The sequence below is a fragment of the Megalops cyprinoides genome, chromosome 3 (genome assembly GCF_013368585.1).
Source record: "Megalops cyprinoides isolate fMegCyp1 chromosome 3, fMegCyp1.pri, whole genome shotgun sequence".
In the NCBI taxonomy this organism is placed as follows: Eukaryota; Metazoa; Chordata; class Actinopteri; order Elopiformes; family Megalopidae; genus Megalops; species Megalops cyprinoides.
This window is the reverse complement of record NC_050585.1, coordinates 45,787,907-45,814,461: the sequence shown is the minus strand read 5'-3', so window position 1 is coordinate 45,814,461 and position 26,555 is coordinate 45,787,907. Positions and strand designations below refer to the sequence as shown.

Sequence of the window (26,555 nt, the reverse complement as noted above, 5' to 3'; positions counted from 1 at the left end):
TCTGGTGGCATTGTACATCTTGTATTAGCTTCACATTACACTGTAAGATTCCTAGATGAAGACAAGAACAGAATGTATTTTGGCCATATTCTGCTGAAGGTCATTTTGAAAACACCTTGATTTCATAACCAGCGTTGTTGATAAAAAAAAGAAAACACAGCTGAAGACAATTGGGGGCATTTATCGTTAAAGTTAATATATAATCCTTTTTGAAGTAGGGCTAAATTAAACACGGTGTTATCGAATGGAAGAGGTCTTTCACTGTGAGGCCCAATGAAATTTGTTTTCCACATCTAGCACTCCCCTCCCCCCATTCTCCCTCTTTTCCCCACACCCTTCCCCAGCAGGTGCATGGTTTGTTTTGGGGTTTAAAGGGTTCAAAACACAATTTAAACTTGTTCTAGCTAAATCCGGGTTGCAGTATGGCATAGTGGTAAGGATCAGGGCCCATAACCGGGTTGCTGGTTTGATTCCCCACGAGGGCACGGCTGCTGTACCCTTGGGTAAGATACTTAACCCACAGCTGCCTCAGTAAATATCCAGCTGTATAAATGGATAACATGTAAAATTTGTAACCTTTGTAAGAGCGTCTGCTAAATGACAGTTATTTAGTTGTAATTTAAATTCAAGGCATTTAACTGACTAGAAATTATTTTCCTGTGTGCCTTAGGCCACAGGTCACACAGAGTGTTGAAAGCAGTCATGTTCAGGTTCTTTGCCAGCTAATCTGACTGCGGAACACAGCAGCAATTCATAGCCATATCAGAAAGGCCAGGAGGTTGTTCTGAGTGGTCATGCTGAAAGGAACATTCCACCACCCTGTTTTACTCAGTAAGTTCAAATCCACTCCTGATTCATCCTGGATTGGCATTCCTCTAGAGAAGAGGACCCCACACTTAAAGGAGAACGCTAGTCAGAAATACAGTTGATACGCTTTTATAATATATCAAGCTCTCACATGCACGATTGAGCAATCAGAAACAAGTTCTAAGAGCCTGGAGCACAATCCCCCACTTGAAGTTGATGATGCAGGATGATTTTGCTACTTGCCATAGCCTTCAATTGGAGAAAACTGAGTAATGCCAGACCCTATCAAAAAGCTCCTTTTTTCCACAGGTACCTCCCTGATACCCTTAAACACCCCAAGAATCATGTACAGAAAAAAATATGTGTATATTGTTATAATAGGTTTTAGAAACATACTGAAAAGGGCTGCTCCTTCAGCAAGTCATTGTGTTGGAAAAAGTGTGGTCATCTCCATTTTGGCCTAATTTGTTTTATTGGTCAATTTTGGCCTGCAGTCAGAACTAAATCCAGGATATGTTCTCCATGCACAAACCACGTATTTATCTGCCCAAGTTCCCCTTCTTGATCGTGGTGTTGTAGTGTTCATAAGGCTGTCCATGAAGAAGCAGCTTTTTTCACTATGGTTCTGTATGTCTCTCTGTTCACTCCAGAGTCTGGCTGTTAGGAAGGCCCCATGCATCTTTGTCTAAATAAGAGGAGTGGTGTCTTCAGTACACAACTGCACATGCGAGGACGTCATACGCATATTACTGTGTAAAGCAGGTTTAATTTATGATCAAAGTTCTCGTCCAAGTGAATTGCCCATTCTCTGGTGTAATCTTGTATATTTACCTTGATGAAGCTAGCTTTAATAATGGATGAGCTGAGGCCTGCTGTAGAAGGAGAAACACTTTGGTGAGGGATAGCTGGTGTAAATTCTTAGCAAACAAAGTGTAGACCTCCAGCCCAGAACAGGGGGGTGAAGCAACTTGACTGCATCATTACATCGTTGCCTGCTGAAGTGCCCTGTCCTCCGTCTGTGATGCAGTGGTTCATATGCAAAGCACCTGCACGGGTAATATTCATTACCAGGAGCTGTACTAAGTCAGTGCTCTGATCATGTAATTCTGACAGTGTTAATGTCATTTAACCTTACTGGAAATGTAAGAAAAAGCTGCGGTGCGGTTGTAACGGCGCGTGACCTTTTTGAATAGGTCTTGCACGGTATGCTGTGTAGTGCAGGAATGAAGCCACCGGAATGCCTTGCGGATGACTACGAGCAACAACTGGCTAGAAACGACAAACTGATTTGGATGACCTTTGGAATCTTGTGTATTTGTTCTTGCTGTACAGAGACAATGACACACACATGTGGCTGGCTGCCACTACAAAACATTTAGAGGCAATCCCTGTACCAGTAATTAGGGGTGTGCGTTTGGATTAACAGGAGATTTCTTAACATGGATAAGATCATCCATTGGGATCACAAATGGTAATAATACAGCTTTACAGTCTGGATTGGGATTGGACAGGGTGGGTCACTATTTATCTGAACACGTGATTCTGGATCTGGGATTTCACTAAAATGTGGGAGAATTAAGGCGTACTGATATTGAGAATAAACCATTTCTTCAGACTACAGCTTTATTGTATGTGTTACATGTCTGTCTGTGTAGGATTGTCTAGGCTGTTTGACTGTGAAAGACTTTCAGCTGTGCTGTTGCATTACAAAAATACATAGAAAGTCACAACCTTTTTTTTTTTTCACTTTCTGAAACGGTCCCTTAAATCAAGCTAGCAGGAACGCTATCTTGTCGAATAGGTAATTTGATGGCTCACAGGACAAGCTCGTACAAGTTTCACAGATGAGAAATCACAGAACTACTTGGTTTTTAGACTTGTCTGTACGTCTTGTAAGGGTGTGTAGCTACCATGTCAGCTAGCTAGTTTTGATATGCAGGATTGTTAAAGTTAGCTAGCTTGCTTCTCACATTTCACCGTATTACAGCGGCAAGACCTCAAGATGTTCCTAGTCCAGTGACCTGAGAAAAGGTTTGTCAGTTTGCGGTAGCTGCATCATCATACTTATAAATTCAGTAGGGCACATCCTGCTATGGAGATACTAGCATGCTTCTGATGCTACGGAGATAAAGGTATGCTTAATCATCTCTTAACTGAAAGAATGAAATTGGCAAAATCATACTGCAGATGAGGAAGGGTGAGGAAGATTGTAGATAAAAATAATTAAATACCAGTATTCTGTGTCACTGATTTTCAACAGGTGTCATCCTGATACAGAAGTCATTAAATGTGCTTTCAGGGCTTTGATTTCATTGGTTGGTCAGAACTGATACATCAGCTATCTGTAGAATTGTTAAAAGGGCATTCCTTTTGGTTCCAATTTGGGGGGAGAAAACATAATTTGCATTAATTAAAACAAACATGTTGATGCTAGCGTTTTAATTCTGAGTAGAATAAATTGGTATATTTTGGACCTGATCCTCCACTCATCTCCAACCAATCACCTGCATTCATCATATTTGCTGAAATTAAGGGGGTTTAGATTGATGTCCCACAATTTAGATGTGCAAAGGGAAAGAAATGTCATTGTGCAAAAAAGGAAATTTTGAATAGGAAAAGAAATGGTTTGACATTGCTTTATCCACTTCTAAATTTTGCATTCTTTCTCCTCATTTGACAGTCCTATTCCTCATTTGATATTTCCTTCTTCGATTACCATTTCTTTCCGTCGTTCAGCCGCAAACTGACCGCTAATCCGGCATTTATTCACTGCGAGCCAGGTTTTGACTTGGAAATGCCCATTAGTTTGGTTGTGTGGGTTGATTTGTCCCATTTTAAGACTCGTCTACATGCTACTGTTTAAAAAAATCCCCAAGAAAGTGTATCATGACTAAACCTGGCACTGATTCGGGCCTGAAACCGGGGACTTCCAGTGTGTCATCACTTCAGGACTTAGCAGTGGTTTGTGTGCCATAGGGATGTGCCTGCTGGTCAGTGGTACCAGCCTATTAAAATGTTCTGAAATACTCAGTGTAACTCCAGGGCACACATCCCCACCAAACCACCTTAATATTTTCATCCGCGCATTAGGGATGTGACAGTCTATGGTGACTTTATATATAATTTTTAGGATTTCAAAGGGGTTGGTCATGATCTGTCTGTTTTTTTTTTTATGTGAGGCTCTTAAGATTTTAGATAATACTCTGGATGTCAGAATACATGGCTGAATAAAACAGAATAAAACCTCACAAACCTTCCTTTTACTGTATGCTTTGCATGTTCATTGAAAATGAGCTCCGAGTTACGTGACTGCCTGCGTGCACAGACAAATTTAGAAAAAAGGCAAGCCAAGCAGGAGCAGAGATCGAACGTCCTGCAGCTAAATTTAAATCATAGGTCTGGAAATACTTGATACAAATCATACAAGGAATCCCAGAGAGAAGCTTTGCAATTATTTGGTTCCATAGTTCCGTAGACTGGAATAATCATGTGAAATGTTCATCAACAATGTCAAGTCTGATCAAGTGAAAAATTTGTCATTTTATCAAGAATTGGATTGTGTCATGGTTACAGTATGGCAATACAGGTCATATTGTAAAGTGGTTTTATCTTCTCTTCACAGTCGATCATGTTTCTGTCTTGGTAGGCATCTGCGAAGAAATCAGAGAAACACTGTTTTGGCACATCTCATTCAGTCAGTTCCTGTTTTTCTTTGTTTGTCTGCATCTACATTATCTTGTAAGTTGAGGAAAAAAAAACAATGATATACAAGGCCGCCTTCAGACATTTAACCACAGTTATGTTACAGAACCCCCCCAATGGCTCCCTTGGTAAAGGGACTTCTGAGTACAGGCTGAGCCCCTCAACTGACGACATAGCCATTTCAAGACTGGACAGTGTTTTAGCCAGCTATGACTAGGAGCCTTCAGCCGCAGGAAGCAGTTGGCTTTGTTATGCCCAAGGTAGAGTGGGTTACATCGGCCAGGGTCCCCTTGTCCCACCCCTCAGTAGCACCCTCTAGCCACTCACCAGGCAGCTACAACTAACTCTGATGATGTCAGCATAGTGCCTGCCGCCCTTTTATGGGACTTGTAGTATGAAGAGTAGCCATTGGCTGCAGGGTGTGTCTACATCAGCACTCCGCTTAACTGCAGAGGATGTTGCACTGGGGTTAGTGTAATGTGCGATTCTATAAAGAAAATACTTGTTTTATATTTTATAATAAAATAATAGTTAGACCTAGCATTTAATAGACCTCAGCGTTAAATTAGCCAAATTGGTATAGTTGCGGTTATTTAAGACACAGATCCGTAGTCCGTAGTACTGTGAGTTGCCTGTGATTCCTGCAGGTTTGTAGGTCCTGTTTTTCCTGCCTGGAATTACAGCCTCCTAGAAAGGATCTAACGTGCCAAAGAAAACAAGCGTATCTCATACGGACTCATAAGTCATTGTCCGTGTGGGGGGAAAGAGTGCTTCTGTCAGTGTTCGTGTTTACAGTAATAAAGCACGGTAGTAGGTATAAACCATGGTGGTTAATCTGTCATTAATTGGAGGGTGTGCGTCCTAACATAAGATTTATTTTATTGACTCTAATTTTGTATGATTATGTAGGATATGTATGATTTCTCTTTGAATTGCTCAAGATCCTACATAGAATGTTGACCAAGCAGCCTCAGTGGCAAAACACAAGCTAGTAGGTTTATACTCAGCGTTAGAAAATGCATAAGAAGCCTTCTGGCCGCTTCAGACAACAATGGCAATCCTTCTTGAAGAGTATCAAGTTTTCATGTCATTTCAGGTGACTGCATCTGAAGCAGCCAATTCATATTTTCACGCTGTGAATGTCAGTAGCCTATCTGTACATGAAATCTGGTTCATGAATTCATGTCCCCAAACTGAGCACCACAAGCTGCTAATTTCTACATAGATGTGGGAGTAGAAATCAAAGAGTTCTTGTGTGTTAATGAAGTCAAGTATTTCTTTTTATCTAATTTAGAAAGCACATTTCAAATATTTTGGTCAACTCAGAAATGCTCTCTGTATGTAATTATGAAAGCGTCCTCAGGCTTAGCTCGCTGATTTAGTTCTGTTGTGAACTGTTGTGAGTTGAAAAGCAACCTTGATGTTAAAATCATACATTATTGACTTGGGAACATTTCACAACACCTGAACAGTATCTGGTAAATGTCTACACAGGTGTACCTGGTTGTGTTGGCTAGGGACAGACTCATTTATGGATCGTGTTTTTTTTTTTTTTTTTTTTTTTTTTTTTTTTTTTGAGAAGAGGTAATAACGATGCATGAAATAACAGTAACTGTAAAAAATTCCACCTTTGGGTTTGTATGTTCTTGTTATCTGAGTAGAATTACCTTACTTGACATCGCGAGAGTAGTCACAGAAGTCTAAAGTGACGGATTTTATATCCCTGTTGATCGTGTCATCTTTTTCCTAATGGGTATTTATCTATTTTTAGTTTAACATCCTTAAGAAGAAGAACTTATCAGCCCCACTTGCCCCTTCAGCATACACTGTAATGGCTGTGAAAAGGCCGGCTTTTAGAAAACAAACATAAGTAGTAATCGCACATCCAAAGAATTTTCTGGGTACTGGGCGTGGTGAGAAATGCCATCACCAAAAAAAAAAATGCCAGCACACTGTTGCAGTGCTCCCACTGTGGAGTGTCATGAAAGTGAAACAATGTTTTGACCAGCAAGGTCTTTGTCCGATAGAGAGCATTCAGAATAAGCTCCAACAAAGAAGGATCATAGAGCAGAGCATACATGTGCTCTGATTTGACCATATAATCTATACATGTTATGTCAGGAGACTTTCAGATATTTTTGACGCTTTTTTCTTGCCGCTAAATTGGCAATTGTAGCTTTTATGAGCCAGCCAAAGTAATATAAAAGTGATGTTTCCTACATTACAAAATAGGATTACTTGAACATCTACGAGAAGGAATCATCTAACCTCTTAGACTTATGTTCACACATGTTACTTGTTCATCACATTTTCTTGTGTCCTGAAGTGCGTAAGCGTTGATGGGGTGACAGACCCCTCACAAGCTGGTGAATACCAAGGAGCTTCAAATCGCCTCTCTTGCGAGATTTACCCGATATCCCACATTCAAGTCTCTTCCGTGCCTCAGCTGATAACACGCACAACATGACATTTGTTGATGTAGTTTATTGTTGGTGGCAGTGTATGACAACAAGGACTGGAGCAGAAATCCAGAATTATGACCGGAGAATTTAGGTCAAGGGTCAAAATTAACTTCTTTCAGACGTTTAACTCTGTAGCAATTGAGCTCAGCACAAAAGGTCAAGACTTCAACCTGTAACTTACACCCGCTGGCAGATATTTGTGGAATTGCTTGTCAAATAGGCTTTTAGAATTGATTTCATGCGGAGCAGGCAAAGCTGTAACACCATTGACGCACCTGGAACACACCCTGTGGTCTATCTTTTCAATCTCGCCTCTTTCGCCTGTCCAGCTCTGCTACCTGTTACCTTTATTTCATACGCCCTTTCAGGGCTGTGGTCTGAATTCCTTTTATCTCCTGCAAAAATCAAATGTAACAAAGGCAGTGGTACCAATCCCTAGCTCGAGGGGAGTGGGGTAGGTGAAGGTTCCACATTTTTCCCCCACGTTCATGTGGTCTGACCACAACATAATGTACTAAAATGTACATAAGAAAAGACTGGCAAGTCCGTTTGGCTGCCAATCCACATCATTCTAATCTTGGTCAGCTGGTATCCTTTCATTTCAAAATGCAGAATACTAAACTTTTTTGTTACAGCTGTTCCCTCAATGTAAAGCAGTCACAGCTTGAAAAAAAACGTGTGTATCTTGCCAGTCCAGAGACACCCGAGTTTCAAAATGATTGATGGTCTACATTCCATGTATCACTCGATGCCTGCAGTTGAGATCACAAGTTTGGAGTCTTTCGTCGACTTCTGCAGTTTTCTGGGAGCAATGCAGCAAGATTAATTGGATACAATGGGGAAGCTGCCTGTGAGTACCAGCTATGAGCCCCTAGCATCCACCTGTCATAGTTATGGAACTCAGTTAAAATTAAATTTCTGTAAAGCACACATTAGGAGCAAATTTTTTTCGAAGGCTTATGTTTTGAAGACTATATGGAGTCCATTCGTGAGTAGTTTTGTAGAACCTCGGGCAGATTTTTTTTTTTTTTTTTTTTAATACTCATACTGGCATCCTAAGAACGCCCTATAGAAAAGGCTTTTTTATTATGATTTTCTGAAATAGCTACATTAGATGACATCTTTGAAAAGGTCACACTTTGGTTCTGTTTATTCATAATCTCACAGGTGGTTTTTAATTTTTAACACATTTTTAAACACATTGAATAGAGCCTTATCATTAAAGTGCCATTGCTGTGTTGGCCTGTAAGTTTCTTAAACTTTGTGTTGGCTTTGCATTCATTACGCCTGTGTGACTTCCGGTTTCAGCTGTTAGCCCATCTCAATACTCCAGATTCTATTTCACGTCACTTCGGTTAACCTATCTAGCTACTGAATTAATTATGAACTGTATCGAGTGTTGGTGCACATCGCTACATGCCTGTGAAGACAAGCTGGGAAAGTTGCCCCTCATCTCTGAAAGATGTCAGATGGAAAGGACATGAACTGGCCAGATAGTACTTATGATGAAATTTTGGAATTTCTTCAACTAGTTTCTTACTGGCTAGGTACAGACCCCCCCCCCCCCCCCCCCCCCCCTTACCCCTCAACACACACACACACACACACACACACACACACACGCGTAAGTTGCGAAATACAAGAGAAGGCATTGTAACCTACATTTTCATTACTCCTTTTAATTCCACATCCTTGAGTTTAGGCCTTTGCAAAGCATTTGACATCATAATCTTGGAGGGATTCAGTGACGTTTGCTGGTGACTCTGCTCCAGTTTTATAACTGAGCAGAAATAGAATGGTTGTTACTTTGTCTTTTTCAGTTTTATAAGTGACCCTGTTTGTTTGGTTGGTTTTGTCTGAGGCAGAATTGTGTGTAAGTAGATTTACGAAGAGTTGGAGTGCTAAGAGCCTGCCTAGAATCTACCTCAGTTGTTTTTGTTTTTTTTTTTTTGCTTTGTCATCCCAGTGGCAATTTTCTGGGAATCGTACGTTTGAGTTTCTGTGAAGATGAATATCTTGGCTTTTATAGCCATGAGTAACTAATCACATTGTTTCTCATCAGTGAGTCTGAGAACCTTGATTTTGTCTGTTTTGAGAAAATCCCGCATAAAATGCTCCTCGTGGAGGTCAACCATGACTCATGAATTTTTGCTGTTTAAAACTCAAACTCAATTAAAGCCTTGCCTCTCTGCACCCCCCCCGGTAAAGGTATCTTGTGGAGATTAACCTAAATGGATGTGACTGAAGATGCACCATCTGTGTTTTTCTCTCCCTCCAGAACAACCAGTGCCAGCCAAGGTGGTGAGAGCGGGCAACCCCCGGCCGAGGAGAGGAGGAAAGGTATGCCCCCCCCCCCATAACAGTGCCGTGTGCAGCGGCGAAGTTCAGTAATCTCACACCCGGGCAATGCCGGTCTGTGTGTCTCGCGGCAACTTCCTGGTATGGAATTATGGTTCCTGGAAAGGGCACAATGAAATCCAGCTAAGCATCAAAGTCAGCCATATCTCAGAGTTAAGAAGTCAGGTGCAAACAGTTCACCTTCATAAGCTGCAGCTGTAGCAGTGGCTTTGTATTTGGAGATTGATGCTCATAGTTAATTGAAATGTGCCTCGAAGCTGTTAATTGATCTCAGTCCTTTCGACACTCTCAGGTTGGGGATTTTGGCGATGCCAACAACTGGCCGACACCAGGGGAGATTGCAACAAAAGACATGCAGGTAAGTTGGCGAGCCAAGAGGAGACGCAAGGGAGTCTTTGTGTTCCACCTCTGCAAATAACTGTCAGTTTCCTGTTCCACGTACACACCATTGTGTAACAAATGCAACCTTAGGCTGTGAAGTGCAAAGCAGTCCTCCATATACACAGGGGGCTCCTGGCAGAAATATCACTGAATTCAGATTCCAAGTGGTTTGAGGGTTGCATTGTGTTTGGAGCTAAGTCAGTCAGCAGTGAAAACCGATCATCTCATTGGTCGAAACCGCAGGTGGGCTGCACAATTGAAAGAGCAACACTGCCGCGGCGTAGAGCGAGAGTAATCATTATAAGTCAAACGTGGGCACATAATTCCCCCCCTGTGAATAGCAGCACATGAGACTCTGTGGTGGGGGGTAATTACAGAGGGCACACAGGCAGGAGAAACTCCCTCTTTGTCTTATAAACCCATCTCTCTCCACTGGCTAAACACACGCAAGGTCTTTTTTTGACAGGTGAAACCCACCTGAGAGGCCACTTTCTGCATTAATGGAAGTGTCGGTTTCGGCTAGGTTTGAGGGGTGGGGAGCGAAAGCTATTCGTTTTCAGACCAGTTTCGTAACAGTCACCCAAAGGCTATTCCTGCGTGATATTTCTGTGTGATATTCAGTCGGGGTTCAAGACTGACCCCGGTAACCACCTTTTTTAGAAAGGGGACGGGGGTTCTTTTTGCCAGGCTCTCCACAAAATATAGGTCATGACACAGCCAGGAATAACCGGAGCTGGATCTCTATACAAGGGATGTCCTTTTAGGGATTCCCACAACACTAGCTCCTGCATCCATGCTGCTATTTTAGTGAGGAGGCAGGCGCTCGCTTTCAGAGGGGGCGGAGGGTCCGAGGGGTCGCCTGGCCATACACGCCACACCTTGACCCAGCTGCAGCACTTTAATTGGTCACTGCGAGGCACCCCTGCCGAGGGGGAGTCACGTGACGTCTCCTTAAAGTGACGGCGTCTCTCTCCTGCCTCCCCACGCACACACGTACACATTCACAAAAGGGCAGCGCGTTTGAGGTGGTGGAGGTATGGTTTTCACACTTTAAGAGAAAATGGAGTTAAACAAACAGGTTAAGAAAGAAAAGTAGCTTTTTGGTTTGATAATGCATCAAGCTTTATTTACATATGTGACAGCCCTGTGTTTTCTATGTGCCACATTTTGGCAGAAAATGCTTTTAATAATAGTAATAATAATTATTAGTATTTAAAACCACGATACAGGCATTGTGTTTTGTCTGAAAAGTCCACTTCTGTCCCTTCTACATAGATTCAGTCTGTGACTCGGACTGGGTCATGCAACATGCTGATCAGGCAGGTCAGAGAAGTAGGCCCCAGTCGGAGATCCCCAGTAAGTCCGCAGTCCCTGGGACACTTTGGATCAGGGCCGTTAACCACAGCACCCCGCACATGTAGATAATGTTGATTCACTTCAAAGGGAACAAAGTGCATTATGTTACATTCCGGCTCCTGTGATCGGGGGCGAGAAATAGACGTTATCAGGTTGTATTAATCATTAATTGGGTTCATTTAATCGGAGCTGTGTGCACAGCCAGAAACATTGCATAGTTGCTGGCTTGAAGTGTGACTGCATTTGTTTAAAGTAGGAATAGAGTTGTGTGTCTGTGTGTGTATATATGTATCATGCAGTAGTTGCAGAATATCAGGCTACAACTATTAATAGCTTGTGTGGATTTCTTAATCATGTCCTAACCAAAGAAGAGAAATTAAATGTGTAGTGCACCTTTCATTCAGAACAATTGCATACTGGCCCGCATGGTGTTTTGCATGGAGTGATCTAATGGATTTTTAGTTGTTTCTCTGTTCTGCACTTCTAATGCAGTTGAAATTTTAGAGAAAAAGAAGTATAATTTCAAACCTGTCTCTCAAGTTAAACTCTAGTGTTTGGTTTTAATCCCCCCCCCCCCCCCCCCCCCAAAAAAAAATGCCCATATGTACTATACATCAGGGTATAATTAAAAGAATTTCAGTTTTGTTAAAAGACACAGCAGTGCTAGGAAGTGACACGGCGTCTATTATTCAGAGCTTGTGTTTCACGTTTCTGCCCAAACACACAAGACCTGACGTTTGTCCCTAGCAGTTGCAGCCCCCCTCTGGAGCCTGTCCAGCCTCAGAGTGCTGGATCCACATCTACACGCAACACAACCAACTCTATTTCTTTAATGTGCTGATTAAGACCTCCCTGTTAAGTATGAAGATTGCAAATGAATGGCCATTGAAGTAAAAACTGAGCACTTTTTCACTTGGAAAGCAAACATCCCATGTTACTAGGGTTGGGCCGATATTGCGATTTCTTGTGTTGTGGACTATCTGGAAGACATATTTACTTTGATATAAATTCGTGCGTTGAGCATGCTAATTGTTCAACAAGATGATTTGCTAGTGTTACGAAGTTTTTTTATTGAACAGTGAGGTGACTACTGAGGCAGTAAACCGCGAAGCAGGGTATCGAAAGATTATTTGTGGTAATGAAGCGACAAAACTCGCTTCTGTTTGTTTGGGGAAAAAAAGGGTGCCTTTTTAACTGTGACCCTAACTGTCACTTTTTTTTTTAGCATGGAGGGGAAGTGTGAGGATTCCTTTGCCTTTGCTGACACTGTGCACTGTGTGCGATGTCTGTGGTCAAAAATCTGTAGCTTGCTACACTAAAGAAAGCCATTGGGTACATCGGTGAAAACATTTGATGCTTTTCGGATATTACCTGCAATGTTTAAATTAACGCTTAAAATTGAAATTGCTCACGAATCATCCGTAATACTGCCACTGCAAAAATCAACTGAAAACACTAAATCAGATCCATTGCTTGCAGTCTGTTTTGACTGATATGTACTGCAGCAGGTTTTGTGTGCTTCATTTTGTATTGATGCAAGTAATAAATTTTTGATTAGTGAAGAAAGCTCATATTAAAGCAAATTGTACAGCGAGTTCAAATATCGTTTGGAGTTAAGATATCCCAGTAGCAAAGTTTGTAAAGGGTAACATGCAAGACCTGCATGTTGACAATTCACACATGAGTATTCTTTGTCACCGGATATATGAGGCTTGTTTCATCCATGTGGGTAATACGGTGCGTCAGTGTTTCCCATAGTGGCATGGTAATGAGAACTTGGGTATCAGCCCAACCCTGTAACGTTCAGTTCCACTTCATTTCACGTTAACCTGAAATGAGCATCGACTGATTGCATTTCACAAAACAAAACACTTGAATTCAGAATTTTCAGTAATGATCTAGAACACTGCATCATGGGACTTGTTGAAATGACGAATAACGCTCTTTCCTGTGTCTGTCTGCCCAGTGGTTAATATGGTATTCAGGTGTGGGGGGGTTACTTGGAGGCCAGCCTTACAAGTGATCTCAGCCAAACCTCTATCCACTTTAATGTCCATTCTCTGTCGAAACGCTCCAGGCACCCAAGAAAGCGATCGTCAAAAAAGAGTCGAAAGAGAAGAGGGAGAGTGAGGAGAGCAAGGAGAACCAGAAGGCGAAGTCGGACGACTCCGGAGAGGAGAAGAACGGGGACGAGGACTCTCAGAAGAACGGACAGAAGAAGAAAGGTGGGTCTTTCGCTTGGTGCCGAGTCAGCCTAGCGCAGCTTATAAAAGCTACCACCTTCACTGTATGTGAAAGTCTGAGCCTTAAAAACGTGGCTACGTGAGTAAATGAACAGCTGGAAGGGGAACAGGGGTCTGTGTCAAGTTAATGTTTGGACAGACTAACTGCGTGACCTCTGGCTGTTCAAATGGCCATCCTCTGGCCCCACAACTCCTCACGTGGAAGGCTTCCTTCCCCACATGGCAACCACAGAGCCTCCGCTCTTCGAAAAATTTGCATCCTCGTTTTACATACATTATGGCCTCGTTTGACCTTTTAAAAGCTTCGGCCTGATCTGGCCCATACATCCTTTCAGCAACAACAAAACAAGAGCAGGAGTAGGCCGCAAAGTATTTTGGCAGAGGAAGAAAGAAGAGGGAAAAAAAGTGTTTGAATTTCACACGGGCGAGGAGTATTTTCCGACCTTCACAGTCGATTTGCGTTCGGCAAGAGAGAGACTTCCGCTGCCGCGCTCTACGCTCTGCCCTCCTCTCTCTCTCCTCAGCCTGCCTATCGCGGCAAGGCCACGTCATTCTTAGCTGGCTGTTTTTTCCAACACCAGCCCACATCCCTCCACCAAAAGCCTACTGAGACAGCCAGCAGGCCGACTCAGGAATTACAAGACGCTCTTAAAATAACACCATAGCGTTATACTTGGATTGGCTGCAGTAAAAATCTGGTGGTATTTAGTCATCCTGTTAAGCGTTTCCTTATGGCCTTCTTCATTGTGTTGAAGAAAAAAAAACAGGTTAAACATATCACATGAAATTAAGATAAGAGCTTATTTTTGTGATTTTCCTGTGTCTGTCTGTCTGTCTGTGTGTGCGTGTGTGTGTGTCTCTCTCGCTCTCTCTCTCTCTCTCTCTCTCTCTCTCTCTCTCTCCCTCTCTCTCTCTCTCTGTCTTGGAAAGTACAAAAAGTGAGGCGGAAAGGCTGTGAAACCTGACACCAGTGTTTCCCTGTCGTTTTTAGGAAACAAGCACAAGTGGGTCCCCCTGATGATTGAAGTGAAGTCTGAGGGCCCCAGGGAGCGTTCGGCCTCCAGGAACAACACCCGCCAAAACGACCCCCCTCGAATGCCCCCAAACAGCAGGAACGAGCTGAGAGGTGGGTGGAGGGGGGGTCCTGTTCCTACACACTTCAGGCCATGTGACAACTGGGAGGGAGTTAAATAGAAAATGGAAGTAGGTTACGGGAAAGAAGGATGACCTCACAGAGAGAGGCCTGGTGCAGATGAATCCAATAGGCCTTTATTCTAGGGGAAGTTGGGTTTTCCTCCAGTTGTGCCACAACGAACGTGGATGAGGGTACCCAAAAACCCAAATGCTGTGTATGAAAGCACCACCTGTATGTATATGAAAAGTATAAATGTATGAAATGTAAAAATGTTTGCATATATGTACAATATATAAAGAGCAGCAGTGTACCGTAGTGGTTAAGGAGCAGGACTCGTACCCAAAAGGTTGCTGGTTCAATTCCCTGCGGGGGTGTTGCTGCCATAACCTTGGGCAAGGTACTTAACCCACGATTGCCTATAAGCTGTATACAGCTGTATAAATGGATAACATTGTTAAACAAAACTAACAGACATAAGCCGCTCTGGATAAGAGCATCTGCTAGATGCCGATAATGTAATGTATAAAAACACAATGTGCATAAGAGACACACGTTCAGGTGAAATTACTGAAACTTTATCCCAGTGCAGCTGAGTGAAATGAGTAAGATCCGCTTTGTGGAGCATGTAGGTGCAGATCAGACAGCCTCTGCCTCAGTGAGCCACAGAGTGGGCGCTGTGAGCTGGGCATTGCGCTAACTCGCCGAGCGCGGTGGTGATGGTGCTGGCGACTGATTGTTGTGCCGTGTGTGTGTGTGCGCCGTGTTTGCAGACTGGCACAGCGGGAAGCACGAACGGGAGTGGCGGGACGACCACGACGAGGTCTCCAGCGTGAAGAGCGAGGGCGCCCCCTTCCGCGGCGGGTTCAGAGGTCGCGGCCGGGGCAGGGGGAGAGGCCGGGGGCGGGGGAGGGGAGGCAGCAGAGGTACGTGGCCAACGGGGGGGAAAAAAATTCCCAGCATGCTGTGCGCTAATGTGTAGAATCAGCACTTTGTACCAGGCACTCCTTTCTTCATTCGTATAACCCATACTGTTTCTTCTTCCTGTGGTGGTGTGTGTGCGCTGCCTCTGTGCGGGGTGGCAGTGTAGCATAGTAGTAAGGAGCAGGGCTCTTAACCGAAAGGTTGCAGGTTCAGTTTCCCACTGGGGCACTGCTGCTATACCCTTGGGCAAGGTACTTACCCCAGAATTGCCTCAGTAAATATCCTGCTGTACAAATGGATAACATGTAAAAACTGGAACCTATGGAAACGCGCTGGGTAAGAGCTTCTGCTAAATGACAATAATGTAAAGTAATATAACATCCTGACCATCCTGCCCCCCCCCCCCCCCCCCCCCCCCCCCTTGCAAATCCCCTCCAGACTAAGCCCTTGGTGTGGCTCTGCAGTGGTATGCTCACGAGAAGGGGGATTGCGAGAGCTTTTCTCCCAAGGGGTCCTAAATCCCACCCCCCTGCCGCTGATACAGTACAAACACAGCGATTTAATAACAACAGGAGCGGGGTTCGCGTGAAGCGGGGCTCAGATCCCCCCCCAGCTGCCCGTCGGAGGAGGAGGTTGTGTCCGAGGCTTGTTGGTTTTGGCAGGGAGTCTGCGCTCGCTGGCCGGGGTCCCACTCTGGAGGGAAAAACAGTGGCCTGCTTCACTGGAGGGGAGGGGGAGAGGGAGAAGGAGGGGAGAGGACCAGAGAGAAGCACAGCTTGTCCATTATGATCGCGGCCTGTTTTTCTCCTTGCAGTGTCTCTTAATACGGCTGGCTCTCTGCTTAAAAGAACATGTGGCCGCAGCCCCCGCCCTTCCCCCCCTCCCGGGCATCAGAATGTGCTCTCTGGGAACGTGATATTTAAAGCCTCACCGATGAACTTTACACACATATTTGCTTGCTTTTAAGCCCCCTCCAAATTGGCAGGCACGCAATTCCAGCAGCTGTGTCGCAAAAAGTGCCAGTGCCCTTTAATTGCAGAGTATTATACTGTGTCATGTTTGACGAGCGTGTAATGATTAATTCGGTTTCCTCTCTCAGGGCACTTTGACTACCACTATGGCTACAAGGCCTACGACGGCAAGGACGGGGCCTATGGTCAGAAGTTCAACAACACTGTGACATACTACTACGACAACATGAGCAGCAATGACCTGTACTCTGTGGACCAGGACCTGCTCAAGGACTATATCAAGAGACAGATGTGAGTACGAGCATGCTGTTCGCCCCCCGGCCCTTTTGACCACTTGAGGTCAAGGCTCAAGGGTCAAAGGGCTATCAGCAGAAACAGCAGCAGAGCAACAGCACCCCTGTATGGATTGCTGTCGTGTTTATATATGGTGTGTAGATATATATATGCGTATGTGTCCTGTGAATTTTGATGCATATCTCCCTTTCTGTACGCAGTGAGTATTACTTCAGTGTTGACAACCTGGAGAGGGACTTTTTCCTGCGCAGGAAGATGGACCAGGAGGGCTTTTTGCCCGTGGCCTTGATCGCCAGCTTCCACCGCGTGCAGGCCCTGACGACTGACATTAACCTGATACTGGAGGTCAGTGTTGCTCTGCACCTCATCCAGTGCCAAGCTGAGCATGGCTGACAGCGACCTCATGCTTGTGTCATCTCGTGGATTCTTTATTTTTTTTTTTATTTGGTCAGGCTCTTGGTCTCATTTTTTTTTTTCCCTTTTCGTATTTTATATTGCATTCTACTGGTCACTTAGCAGGTACTCTCGGTAAGAGCGGCTTACAAAGTCCGTCTAAGAAAGTGGCATGAAAAGTTGCACAGACAGAGCGCCACTAGCCACAAATGAGCAAGCGTCGTTGCCAAACAGCACTGAGATTGCAAGTGCGTGCCTAAATCAACATGTAAGTGCAAGGCAATATGCGCGGCGTAGGGCCTGTACTATTCCAAATACAATGCTAACGCATACCCCTGAGGTAAACCTCCACATGTGTAATTACATATAACCCAGAGGTACACTTCCACAGACATAATGCCGCATAAGCAGAATGGAAGATCATTATTTAACACATTTTCACCATTGAAAGTAGAGTAAAAATGGAGATTGTTTGTTTGCATTGGACGCAATTGGCATGCAAACGTTGGCATTTCGGAGGTGTGATGGAAACCGATTGCAATTTGCAGGCGCTGAAGGACAGTAAAGAGGTGGAGGTCATCGACCTGAAGATCCGGCGGAAGGTGGAGCCGGAGAAGTGGCCGCTGCCCGGCCTCACGGCCCCAGACCACTCCCAGACAGATTTCTCCCAGCTCATCAACTGCCCCGAGTTTGTGCCCAGACAAGCGTATGAAAAGCAGACAGGTGAGCTTTGAAACTGCCTTCAGTCTCTCTGATCAGTGTAGCGTGTGGTTTGGGCTGGCAGGGACAGAGATGCTGTTTAAACTGAACAACAGAGTTGGACTTGAAGGGGGATCAAGCATTCAGACTGATAGAACAGTGAGCTGCGATAGCAGACAGACAGAGGTTCAACGTAGTTCATTGCTGCGTCAGGCTAACCGAGGGGAAGGTGCCAGTCACACTGAGCGTTGAAGCTTTGAGTGCAGTTAACCAGGGAATGTACCGTTCACACTGCTCAGAGTGGTGATAAATGTAACTAACAGAACACCACTCACACTGAGCGCTGAAGGACTTGAGTGTGGCTGATGGAGAAATGTCCCTTTCTACACCGGTCAGTCTAGCACTGAGTATGGCTAACTGGGACATGGATCCCTGCTGCAGTCAGTGTGGCTAACAGTCATAGCGGCAGTGAAATTTGGAGGGGGAGGGGTGCAGAGCTGGACCAGTCTGTCCGTGGAAGCTCGGGCGTGCAGTTGTCTAACGGGCGGAGTCTGTCCCAGATACTCCAAGAGCGCCTAGCCCCGCGCAGCCCAAGAGCGAGGACGTCAGCAACCTGAAGACCTTGCCCAAGGGACTCTCCGCCAGCCTCCCCGACCTGGATTCCGAGTCCTGGATCGAGGTCAAGAAGAGGCCCCGCCCCTCACCGGCCAGACCGAAGGCAAGTCTCCGTTAACATATACCGTTGTGCTCTGTCCGTGTCGTAAACTAGAAATAAACCAGCCTGAATTTATACTGATTTCCAGTATAAGTAGCTCTGGATAAGAACGCCTGCTAAATTACATTACATTATTACCATTTAGCAGACACTCTTACCCAGAGCGACTTACATAGGTTAGTTTTTACATGTTACCCATTTGTACAGCTGGATATTTCCTGAGGCAATTCTGGGTTAAGTATCTTGCCCAAGGGTACAGCAGCAGTGCCCCAGTGGGGAATTAAACCTGCAGCCTTTATTATTATGATTTATTATGATTATGATAAATTATTATGAGCCCTACTCCTTAATGCTACACCACACTGCCCTTCCCAATAAATGAATCTAAATGAATGTAGTGTAATGTATTCTTCTAGCACCAACACTACTACTAGTCCATCTAACTGCAGCTCTGACACCACCTCACTGTAGCTCCTAGCTCCTTACTGTGTAAATGCCCCCCCCCCCCCAATCTCTCCAAGGGGGGCTGCTGTGTAACGGTGTGTGTGTGTGCTCCGACAGGCCACCTCGGTGCTGAAGGTGGAGGAGGCCCGGTCGCCCACGCAGCAGCCCGGCCCTGCCCCCCGCGACGAGCAGGACGAGCCCGAGGAGCTGGACTTCATGTTCGACGAGGAGATGGAGCAGATGGACGGCCGGCGGAACACCTTCACCGACTGGTCGGACGAGGACTCGGACTGCGAGATCGACGACCGCGACGTCAACAAGATCCTCATCGTCACCCAGACACCGCCTTATCTCCGCAAGCACCCGGGTGGCGACCGCACCGGCCAGCACATCTCCCGCTCCAAGCTGACCAGCGAGCTGGTCAAGGTCATCAACGACGGCCTCTACTACTACGAGCAGGACCTGTGGGACGACACCTACGAGCCGGAGTACGCCACTATCAAGGTGAGCCGCCCCAGAAACCCTCCCAATCGAACTCAACGGAATCCAACAAGGCAGGCGAGCAAATGCTCCGTGGTAAACGACTCCCGCTTTGCGCTGGTTGCGTTTCTTTCTCAAACGTTCCGCTTTGGTGCCTGTTTCGGTTTCGTGACTTAAGTAGGTAGTTCTGACAGGTTCCAGTCGTGTGGCTATTCTTGCTGGGGCTTTTTTTTTTTGTCCTAAGGCTAGCTGAAATGTGTTCTTTGACGGCTGTTTCTGGATCTGCCAGGACAGAGAATGGTCCTCTACGGCAGCGTTTGTTGTCGGCACTCCCATTGTGGCGTCTCTCTTTGTGGCGGTTCACGTGCTGCATCCAGTGAGCCCGGCAGTGTTATGTGGCTCCAGGCCTGTTTATAAATAAATCCCCCTTTCGGGAGTCTCGGCCTAAGGGTTCGTGGACAGGTTTTTTTTGAGGGGGAAAAATGTCTCTCCAAAGATCAGAGGTAGGCTGATTTTATTAAATAGCTTCAAAGGTAAATCTTAAAGTTCATTGTATGTGTGTGGGATTTGAATTGAAATGAAAATTGTAATGTTGCGTAGATACTACATTTGAGGGTTAGGTACTGTCGTGTGTGGATGTTGATACTGTTGATACTCCCTTGGTTTAAAAGAAGGGTTTTTTAATCAGGAGAGAATCTAATGTCATTGACATCAGTTTTAACTTTGGGTTTCCATAGGTTTCTTGTGTTGTGGTTTATACAGTGGCTCGTGTTTCTGACTCGTAGTTGTTGTTAGTTGTGTCCACATGTTTCATTTTCTCTCAGTATATTTTTTTCTCAGCACTTGAGTAAAATGAGGATCAAATGTTGTGATTAGAACTAATAACTTCAACTTTGAAATACTCATGTTTACATGTTGGTTTTATTTGTAGAATAAGAGAATGGAATATTTGGTTTTCGTAAAAGGAAGTATACGCCTGTATTTGATTTTTTTTTGTAGAAGTTCACTTAATGTTTCTTAAGGTTAACTTTGCGTAGCCTTATGAAATGTTGGTCACGTAGTTGAATGTTTTTTCCCCGCTTTTGTCTTGCAGCAAGAAGTGGAGAACTTCAAGAAAGTGCACCTGATCAGCCGAGAGCAGTTTGACTGCCTGACCCCCGAGCCCCCCGTGGACCCCAATCAGGAGGTTCCTCCCGGCCCCCCTCGCCCCCAGCAGAGTAAGCACACTCCCCCTCCTGGGTGTACCGCTTTCTCACTGAAAGAAGAACTGCAGTGACTACACAGCCAGTGTCACCTCAAATCAAACCCCATTCAGACAGCACATGGAAAGAAACAAAATGTAGCACAGGCATAGATATTTGCATCTGTATACGGTAGAACCCCTGAGATTCTGGTCCTTTTTAATATCAGAAACAGTGGCTGTTATCCTGTCCTGCTTTCTAGTTATTATTTCTGTTATACTGTCCTGCTATCTAGTTATTATTTCAACATTTGGTTCCATTGACATTGTTTCTTTACATTTAGTTGTCACTTTGAATTTTTTTTGTATAATGATTGTGTAATTCTGGTTTCATACCCATTTGAGGCATTCATAACTTTGAGTTTTGGATATGTGAGGTTCTGGTATATTTGAAGTTACCCAAACAAACCTACATGAAACTAATTTCCTCTCCTTCCCCCCCCTCTCAGTCCCCACAGACGCCCTGGCGAACAAACTGTTCGGCGCCCCGGAACCTTCTACGATAGCCCGCTCCCTCCCCACGACCGTGCCTGACTCGCCTAACTACCGCAGTGCCCGCACCCCACGTACGCCCCGCACCCCACGGCTAAAGGACCCCTCGCAGACGCCTCGCTTCTACCCCGTGGTGAAGGAGGGCCGACCTGTCGATGCCAAGGTAAGCTGCCGCTGTGCGTGCGTGCGTGCGTGCGTGCGTGCGTGCGTGCGTGCGTGCGTGCGTGCGTGTGTGTGTGTGTTTGTGTGTGTGTGTGTGTGTGTGTGTGTGTGGGTACAGTTGGAATCCGGTCTGATCCGGTCGGATCCGGTCAGAAGTGGTTGGGTCCATTCAGCCTGCTGGGTTTCCTTCACTGACTGCCTTCTCTCCCCCAGACCCCGCGAAAGAGGAAGACCCGCCACAGTTCCAACCCCCCCATGGAGTGCCATGTGGGCTGGGTGATGGACTCCCGGGAGCACCGGTCCCGCACAGCCTCCGTTAGGTGAGAACGGCCACCGGGCCTGTCTCCCTCCCAACTGCATGACCAATCCCCCTTCTACACTTGCAAAGACTGCCCGACTTATAGTACATCAGAGTGCTAACAGGCTGTGTAAAGGGGGCATCAGAATATTGAGACAAGCTGCTTAAAATGGAACAGCCCAATCCTTAAAAGAGTAGAAATGTTATACTGCTTCTGGCAAGTTCCTGCCATCATCCTCTGAATTTTTCGTTTGACTTCTGTATTAACAACCTCATTCTTAAGAGTAAAATCTGTAATCCCCTTAATGAAAGCGGTGCACGGAAGCGGCAGGGAAATCTTCTTCTCCGTTTCATGTCTTTATCTCTCGCTGCTCTTTCTCTCCAGCTCCAACGCCAGCCCCTCCGAAGGCACCCCAGCCCTGGGGAACTACGGCTGCACGCCCCAGTCCCTCCCCAAATTCCAGCACCCCTCACACGAGCTGCTGAAGGAGAACGGGTTCACGCAACATGTTTACCACAAGTACCGACGACGCTGCCTGAATGGTACGTGGGCGCCGCCTGACTGAACGAACAAATGACGCTTCATTACAATACATTCATTTCGCAGACACTCTTATCCAGAGCGACTGAACAGCACAATAGAACGTAAGCGTATCCATTCAAGTTGAAGGCTTCCTCTGCGTTCTTGCGTCGCCGATCTGCTCTCCGAGCCAGATGTGTGTGTCTCCTACGCCGATTTCACAACTACATTACATTACATTATAGGCCTTTTGCAGACGCTGTTATCCAGAGCGACTTACATCGGTTATAGTTTCTGTTTTTTTTTTTTTTTTTTTTTTTTTTTAAAATGTTATCCATTTATACAACTGGATATTTACTGAGGCAATTGTTGGTTAAGTACCTTGCCCAAGGGTGTAGCAGCAGTGCCCCAGCGGGGAATTGAACCAGCAACCTTTCTCTTATGAGCCCTGCTCCTTAACCACTATGCTACACTGCCTCCCACAACAGTTGTGTTCCTCGGTATACGCAAGAAGTCACTCCGGCGGTTGTCTGATCTCCCTTTTTCCTCATGGTCTTTTCCCGCAGAACGCAAGCGGTTGGGTATCGGCCAGTCTCAGGAGATGAACACGCTCTTCCGCTTCTGGTCCTTCTTCCTGAGGGATCACTTCAACAGGAAGATGTACGAGGAGTTCAGACAGCTGGTGGTGGAGGACGGCAAAGAAGGTTACCGGTAAATACATTCCCAGTGCTCGAGCTCTCCTCTCTGGGGTCCTCAAAGTGATTGGGTGACCGTTTTGACCTGAACACACGCGCTCAAATAGACCTTAATAATACTACGGTGAAGGCTCTTATCCAGAGACTCGTAACTTTTGTACATTGGTGTCCCGTAAGTCCCTCTTCCCCAAGTTAAACCTAAAATTTATATCCTTAGGGATTCATTAAAGAGCAGCTTTCAAAACAAAGACATGAAATTTCACATCGACTGGAAAAAGCTTCCTTTAGCATCCAAAGCACAGTCACTAATCCCATATTTGAAAATTTGTATCAAAATAATGAGAGCTGCATCGTTATCTGGCAAGAAACTAATTGCACTTACACTGGTGATCATTAGCACAGTTGCTAATGAATACATACAAATATATCACAGTTGTTTGTATTTTTTGTTTTGATTTTAACACTGGGTGAGCGAGCTTTGCAAGATACACTGTAAAATGCATTCAATAAATGATTGCACATCACCCAGTGGATACACACATAGATTTTAGGGAAAAAATGCACTGTAAACTTAAGATTTTTAACAGATTATAGGAATTCCCTATGTATCTTAGCTTTCAGCCTCTTTTAATTTGGCAAAGTGGCATTTGGTGTTCCACAGAGGTCCACAGAGCTCTGATGACCATTGCTGTGTGTTTACATGGTTTGCACTTTGTCTCGTAGGTATGGTCTGGAGTGCCTTTTCAGGTATTACAGCTACGGTCTGGAGAGGAAATTCAGGCCTGACATATTCAAAGACTTCCAGGAAGAGACCATAAAGGATTATGAAGCTGGTGAGCCTTCTGTCCAGCAGATAACTTACCACAGAGGCTACATCATGTGTGTTCTCTCTGCTGACCTTTCCCTTGTCTTGTCTTTGCAGGGCAGCTGTATGGACTGGAAAAGTTTTGGGCATTTCTTAAATATTCCAAAGCTAAAAACATGGACATTGACCCTAAACTACAGGAGTACTTAAGCAAGTTTAAACGCCTTGAGGACTTCAGAGTCGACGTAAGTACAAGACTGCTAGACCAAATATGTAAAAATCCACATTAACAGACTGGTTTCTGTCCACATATCCAATCCCAGAGTGTTTCTTTGATCCTGTCTCCCATCGTTTTCTCCAGTTGTTTGCTGCATACGAACAGTGATAGTCCTCATATGTGGACACAGTGGTATTTTGGTGCTTAAGATAACCGTGCTATTCGCAATGGCATTGTAGTTGAGGATTTTGATCATTAAAGTCAGGTGCCTGTTTGCTGATAAAGGGCAGGCTGATAAAGGGTCGAAATATAAAGGTGTATCCTTGAATGTTTGTCACCCTTCCCTCCGCTGGCCTGCTGCAGTGTTTGCACATCAGTCGGTTGTGTGTCAAAGGGTGCGCGTTGCTCAATACTGAACCCCCCCCCTGTCTTTGCAGCCGCCAATGGAGGAGGGAGGCCGGAAGAGACACCCCTCGAGCGGAGAGGGCCGCCGTCGCCACCCCTCCCAGCCCTCCAGCCGACCTGTCAGCCAGTCAGGTCCCAGCCCTGTCCAGCCCCCGCAGGGGGCCCCCAGAGATGATGCCAAAAACCAGAGCCAGAGAGGCGCAGCATCAGACACTAAGCCACTCAAGTAACCCTGGCCCGACTTGCCACCTTTTAATTTAATGTCCGTTTTATTTTTTGCCACAGGGGGTCCAAACGTTAACACAAGCATGACGAGAAGGCTTTACTAATGAATGGCTCACGATTGAGAATCAACGCTCTTCCTTTTTTTAAGACTTTTTTTTTTTTTTTTATCAAACGGCGACATTTTATCTTGAAGAGAGAGAAGACAGAAAGACTACTGAAAGGATGAAGAAGTGTTATGTGCTTGTTTTCTTTTTATCTTGTGCGAACCTTTTTATTTTATTCTTTTGATGGATGTGGTTTGCCTCCACTCAAGTGGCTGTTTGCAAATCCTGTGGCCCTTTCTTTCTTTGGACCCCCTTTCCATCTGACATTGTGACGTTGGCTCGAGGATGTGTGATTCCTTTCTTCAGTTTTTTTTTTTTTTTGTGGAGAGGTGAATTGGAGACTCATGCTTTGAAAGTACAATTGACTTGACTGGTTTTGGGGCTGGATTAAGGAAGATTAAAAAAAGAAAAATGATATGAAAAAAAAAATCAAAAACCAAAAGAGGAAAAAAAACTTTTGACTCGTAACAATCCCTCGTGATGAGCAGGATCTTTGAAAGTTGCCTTATTTTAATGGTTTTTTTTTTGCTTCGTTTGTGCCCGCCACCCTTAATGTTGATTGTACAGCATTTCAATTACAATATGCAACATCAGTCACGATCCAGTGGAAGCTTAATGACACCCCCCCCCCCCCCCCCCCAGCAGGTTTTACTCATCCTTCTATTGTCTTCCAAATGTCATTTGGTCTGTTACAGAGCCTCACGTTAACCCCTTGGCGTGTTTGCAGTTTGTGGCTTTTTTGTGCTGAAGCTTTGTGGGGGAGCGCGCCTGGCCCCCCCCCTTACCCTCTCCTCCTGCAGGGAGGACAGTATGCATACCTTCATTGTCATTTAAACTCCAGAAGGACAGGAATCACCAATTCCAAATACTTGAAAAAAGAAAAAGAAAATCAAAGGTTATCACAGTACACCTTAATGCTGCGGGTGCTCTGGGCAGAACCGGCGAGGGGATGGCGGCGTGGAGGTCGTATCCCGCGGTGACGGCGGGCGGCTGCCCGTGCTTGGATTGGCTCGCGGGCACCTCCTCCCCCCCACTGTGCACATGGACGCATCGTGAAATGCATGAGTTTAAAACAAAAAAAGGAAAAAAATGCAGAACACAATTCTAGGCATACGCTTCCTGAGAATTCTTCCCAGCCCCTCCCCCCTTCCTCGCACAGTCAATGGAAAGACACTGTCCCCCCCATATTGGACACAGGTACCCCCCCCCCCCCCCCCCCCCCCAAATATATCCCCACAAGTGGGGCCTCTTATCCCAGCTGACAGCTTGTATGGTTTTCATTTGCCCGGCAGTAATCCAATGAACCACAGTGTGATCTACAAAACAAATGGCAAGGATAAATCAATCCTTATCCTATCCGAATACTAACAATATCAGTTAGATCAGAGGTTTTGATGACCATTAATTCAAATGTGAATTCAACTGATAGAGAAATTACACCTCCCAGCTACTACTTTTATTGTTTATAGAACAGATTATATATTCGCCTTACATGTGTACGTACTTTACCTTCTTTTTTTAAGGAAATGGTCTCTTATAATAATCTTTTAATGCTTTTTAAGTTTAATTTGCTGTGTTCTAGCTCTGCTATGGAGATTGGTATGTCAGTGTTGCATACAAATTAGTTGACACCTCTGTGGACTTTCAGAAGTGGGAACGTAGTACAAATAAAGGGAAAATTGACATTAAGGAGTCAACTGGCATTAAAACAAAAATGATCTTTTTTAGAAAGTCAAGGTTAAAGTATAGTTCTTGCAAGATTTTAAAGATTAATTTTGTTTACAAATTGCATGCCATAGTGAAGCAATGGAGTGTTCACTTAACAGCAATTCAAACTTTCCATCACATGCGTTTTGAGCCAAAGTCAAACCTCCTGATAAGACTCCCCCATCTTTTGTTTATAGGAAATACTCAGTATTGAACTTCAATAATTGAAGATCCTTGATTGGTACAGCATCTGTGATTTGGCACATTAAGGTTACAGGTGTATGTATGCCCTTTCTGCTAGCTGCGAAATTGATCTTGGCAGAA

At 44.9% G+C, this 26,555-nt stretch overlaps 1 protein-coding gene across 2 annotated transcripts in view; it reads left to right on the top strand.

Moving 5' to 3' along the window:
* Window positions 1–24,785, top strand: part of larp1 (La ribonucleoprotein 1, translational regulator) — a 31,537-nt gene extending 6,752 nt beyond the window's left edge. The window contains exons 2-20 of one of the 2 annotated variants that reach the window (XM_036523075.1): window positions 9,250–9,311; window positions 9,622–9,687; window positions 10,986–11,066; window positions 13,144–13,291; window positions 14,301–14,435; window positions 15,215–15,367; window positions 16,465–16,627; window positions 16,831–16,975; window positions 17,572–17,746; window positions 18,283–18,440; window positions 18,999–19,385; window positions 20,455–20,578; window positions 21,051–21,256; window positions 21,469–21,575; window positions 21,939–22,096; window positions 22,640–22,784; window positions 23,492–23,601; window positions 23,691–23,818; window positions 24,228–24,785. In XM_036523075.1, coding sequence (XP_036378968.1) covers window positions 9,250–9,311; window positions 9,622–9,687; window positions 10,986–11,066; window positions 13,144–13,291; window positions 14,301–14,435; window positions 15,215–15,367; window positions 16,465–16,627; window positions 16,831–16,975; window positions 17,572–17,746; window positions 18,283–18,440; window positions 18,999–19,385; window positions 20,455–20,578; window positions 21,051–21,256; window positions 21,469–21,575; window positions 21,939–22,096; window positions 22,640–22,784; window positions 23,492–23,601; window positions 23,691–23,818; window positions 24,228–24,425 — 2,849 coding nt within the window. In that variant the 3' untranslated portion in view covers window positions 24,426–24,785. The remainder of the gene's footprint in view (window positions 1–9,249; window positions 9,312–9,621; window positions 9,688–10,985; window positions 11,067–13,143; window positions 13,292–14,300; window positions 14,436–15,214; window positions 15,368–16,464; window positions 16,628–16,830; window positions 16,976–17,571; window positions 17,747–18,282; window positions 18,441–18,998; window positions 19,386–20,454; window positions 20,579–21,050; window positions 21,257–21,468; window positions 21,576–21,938; window positions 22,097–22,639; window positions 22,785–23,491; window positions 23,602–23,690; window positions 23,819–24,227) is intronic. The other variant, XM_036523076.1, reaches the window with a different exon arrangement.
* The last annotated feature ends 1,770 nt before the right edge of the window (window positions 24,786–26,555 follow it).